General features: G+C 47.3%; 1 protein-coding gene across 1 annotated transcript; it reads left to right on the forward strand.

The window, feature by feature from the left end:
• Positions 1 to 634: 634 nt before the first annotated feature.
• On the forward strand, positions 635 to 3,821 carry sox11a (SRY-box transcription factor 11a). Its single transcript, XM_062396470.1, has one exon. It carries the CDS (start codon positions 772 to 774, stop codon positions 1,882 to 1,884), a length of 1,113 nt encoding a protein of 370 aa, XP_062252454.1. The 5' UTR covers positions 635 to 771; the 3' UTR covers positions 1,885 to 3,821.
• The last annotated feature ends 421 nt before the right edge of the window (positions 3,822 to 4,242 follow it).

Here is a 4,242-nt window from a genome sequence, read left to right on the forward strand (position 1 = left end):
GAACGCACGAGGTTACACTGAACTTAACGGTGACATCCAGTCTTCCTCTAAAGACATTACCAGCTGCTCAAATGCATCCCTCTACAGCAGCCAGCGAGGCAGGCAGGCGCACAGACGCATCCAGGCGCCTGCAACAGTGTCCAAGCGCCACCTTCAGTATCCAACCCATGGTGATGGGGTGGGGAGGAGGGGGGGGAGAAAATAATCACAGAGTCTACATCTCTTCCTCCAGACACAACTGAGCTGATGACTGGCTGGAGAATAACCTCCTCTGCCACGCGTTATTGTCATTTTGTATTCACTTCTTAAATAAGGAAATAGATGTTGGGGTTGTGTGCGCCATGGTGCGCGGTGCTCATCTCAGGAGCGCACGGTGCTAACTGCGTGTTTAATATGCCTGTCTCGCCCCGCGTGTCGCCCCAGACACTGTGTACCATAAAACCCCACCTCCACCCCGACGCGCGCACGGGAGGGGAGGAATAAAAAGGGTTAAGGGGAGTCTTGGATGGAGTCTGCAGGGCGGAGTGGAAGCGACGTGATTGGACGGCTGCGCGTGACGCAAGGGAGATGAAAAAGCCGATAACTAGTTAAGAAGGCAGTTTGTAACTCTGGAAAAAGAGTGCAGGAGCTTGAGACGCACATTACGCAGAGGACGCGAGGACGAAACCGGCGCTTTTTACGCAGAGAGCTGAGCGGTGGTTTTAGTGGAGGGGGACTGTGAGACACTGCGGCGTCCGGACACAAAGTGACTGGGGAGCCGCGGAGGACACGATGGTGCAGCACACAGACACCAGCGAGACGGACGGGAGCATGTCCAGGGAGGCTACGGACTCGGAGGAAAGTGAATTTATGGCATGCAGCCCCGTGCCGATAAACCCAGACTGGTGCAAGACAGCCACCGGCCACATCAAGAGACCCATGAACGCGTTCATGGTGTGGTCCAAGATCGAGAGGAGAAAGATCATGGAGCAGTCGCCAGACATGCACAACGCGGAGATCTCCAAGCGGCTGGGGAAGCGCTGGAAGATGCTCAAGGACAGCGAGAAGATCCCCTTCATCAGAGAGGCGGAGCGGCTGCGGCTAAAACACATGGCCGACTACCCCGACTACAAGTACAGACCCAAGAAAAAACCAAAGCTCGACAGCTCCAAGTCGTCGGCGCCTTCTCCGGAGAAGTGCGCAAAGATGACAAAGACCCCCAGCAAGAAGTGCTCCAAGATAAAGACTAAGAGCGCATCCAGCAAGTCCTCTCACGGCTACGGCGACGACTGCGGCGTGTTTACCGGCTTCAAAGTTACGAAGGCGGTGGTGAAAATCGAGCTCACGGACGAGGACGACGACGACGACTACGAGGACTACCGGATGGGGATGGGGATTAAGACCGAGGACGAGGAGCGCCTGAGGCCGTACAGTGTGGCCAAAGTTCCCGCGAGCCCAACTTTGAGCTCCTCGGCGGAGTCCGAGGGCACGAGCATGTACGAAGAAGTGCGGAACAACAACAACAGACTGTTTTACAATATCAAAAACATTACCAAGCAGAGTGCGTTGCACGCTGCGTCCGTGTCACCAGCATCCTCCAGGTCGGTCTCCACATCCTCCTCCTCCTCATCCAGCAGCAGCTCCTCTTCTTCCGGCGAGGAGGCGGACGATTTGCTGTTTGACTTTAGTTTGAATTTCGCCCCCAGCGCCCCAGGCTCGGAGCTGGGCAACCCCAATTCAGGAAACCTCTCCCTGTCTCTTGTGGATAAGGACCTGGACTCTTTCAGCGAGGGCAGCCTGGGCTCTCACTTTGAATTCCCAGACTATTGCACGCCAGAACTCAGTGAGATGATTGCCGGGGACTGGCTGGAGGCGAACTTTTCCGACCTGGTCTTCACATACTGAACTGTGTGAGAGAGAAAGAACGAGATGAAGGGAGGAAGACAAAGTTCCTCTTGTAATAACAGAGAAGGGAGCGTTGAAATTATATATGTGTCCCGGTCAAGTTGTCCCTACCGCCCTGCCTCCTCCTGTCTGCGGGTTTTTCCCCCCGAACGGTCCTAGGTGGGAGGTGAAGGGACCAGGAGGCGAGGTGAGGTTTGAGGAATGAGATGCGTATGAAGATGGTAGCAACAAAAAAAAAATAACATAAATAAAAAACAACAGCAAAGTCTGCAGGCGTTTTTTTCTGGCAGCATGACAGGGTTTTTATGGATTTTTTCCCCTTCCAGTAGGTCTGCATTTACTGTTCAGCTTAAACGGACCAACAAAAGGGAAAAACGTGAACTTCTATGCATCTTATCCTCTTAAAACTAAAAAAAATAACTGCAGGGAGCTGAAAACGGACTGTGGACTGACTCGAAGCAAATCTGTGAACTGACAATTGTTCAGGATGTTACTTTACAACGGTTTATGTAATTTCTAAATGCCGCAAAAATGTTTGTTTTTTCTCTGTTCTTTTTGTAACTGATTCCGTTTTACCTCCTGGGTTTGGACAAATTACGCAGCCTAAACCTCTGCAGAGTACAGGTGTGGAGGGGAACATTTTGATACATAACAGACCTCATCTTTTTAAAAGAAAAGTAAGATATTTTCAGGCATATTTTTGTACAGTTCAAAGGGAATGTTCTTACTGTGCTTTCAGTGAGTTTCAGGCACTTCTTCCCTTTATCCTTTGTTTTTACGCATGCAAGGGAGTCCTGGTTTTTAAGGATTAAGTTAAATTAAAACTTGCATCAAAAATGCCTTGTGATTTTAAACTAGGTTTTTGTACAGTTGTAGAGCAGATTTGTTGAGTATTTGTAGACGATACAATGGCATCATGGGGAACACATACCTCAGAGCTGGAACTAGTTTCAAGATTGTATATGTACTGTAATATAGTAAAGTTAGGAGTTTATGTATATCATACTCGTGATATGTGGATGGGTCCCAATCGCAGGTGTGAAACTGGATTTTGGTATTTTTTATGGCACATACTGTTTTTCCCCCCTCTCATTTTTTTGTGCAATATATACTCTTAAGATACAGACCATCAACAATTGTAGCAAGTGATGGAGAAACAGACTTGTGCACTGTCAACATCATTTCATGTTATGATGCTGAAGCCTGTCCGGGCAGAAAAAAATAAACAAATCAGCTGGAACTGATACAAAAACGATTAAATATGGCCTCATGGTGTGATGCATACGTACAGAGACTGATAAATATTGAAACCAATTGAATGTTATTTTGACACGTGCGATTCGGGGCAATGGGCGTGAGTGACACCAAACAGTTTGAATCCGACCGAACAAGAAATTTGGGGAAAAACACAAAGAGTTCTGCGAAAGGGCATAGTCTGATAAGAGTGGTGGTCTGGCATTAGTTTTAACAGGCAAGCAAAAAAGAACATTCCATAGTCCTGTTTCATGAAATGAAACTTTATTTTAAAACTGAAGACTGCCTTCTTTTTTTAAAAACATTAACCATAAACCTGTATTTTTTATTTCTTGCACTTAAAAAAAAGCAGATATTGTTTATTTTTATGTGGGTCTTACATATGAAGTCTGTTTGATAACAAGGGTTTTGGAATATGACCTAATTATATGCCAAGACGTTTTGTTTGGGAGTTCTGGGCAGTAGTTACTTCACATTCCAAGTGTGAATCTGTCTTTGACTCATCTTTTAATAAATAAGTACCTACCACCATCGACTGTCCTTTCAGTTTGTGAATATATGTACACAGATGTGTTATTTGTTGCGTTTGAAAAGGATGTGATGACAGAGTGATGCCTATTTTGTATGTAGGCGGATCCTCTGTAATGGATGGGCTCAAACTAACATGTGAATTCACATTTAATAAAAAGGAAAAAAGGAAAACTTGTAAACTGCAGTGTCGAGGTGCTTTCCTGTTTCAAATGGTGCTCTCTCTCTCTCTCTCTCTCTCTGGTGAACTTTCTCCCCCTCCTGACGCCCCCTTTGTGGAAACGGACTCTGCAGCTTTAAGAAATTGAATTGCCCGCTTGCCTGCGCCGAGCGATGTGATTGGTGGGCCTCTGCCGGTTCCCTTGGAGACGGAGCTGGAAACAGGAGCCGGCTCCTCTCAGCGTGTGGCAGCTCTTAGTCTGTCTGGCTTCCATTCAGAAAAGTAGCACTCTGTCCGGCACAGACACAGCGAGGGAGCTCAGAGAACAGAGGGCTCGGGGAAAAGAAATTCTAAATGTGACATATGTTCACTCCGGGACAAACAATGCCACTTACTCCAGACTGATACTGTTTTAT

This window comes from Platichthys flesus, chromosome 10 (genome assembly GCF_949316205.1).
Source record: "Platichthys flesus chromosome 10, fPlaFle2.1, whole genome shotgun sequence".
In the NCBI taxonomy this organism is placed as follows: Eukaryota; Metazoa; Chordata; class Actinopteri; order Pleuronectiformes; family Pleuronectidae; genus Platichthys; species Platichthys flesus.

What these genes read in the sequence shown, in the direction of transcription:
- sox11a (XM_062396470.1), top strand. Translation starts at nt 772, where the DNA reads ATGGTGCAGCACACAGACACCAGCGAGACGGACGGGAGCATGTCCAGG.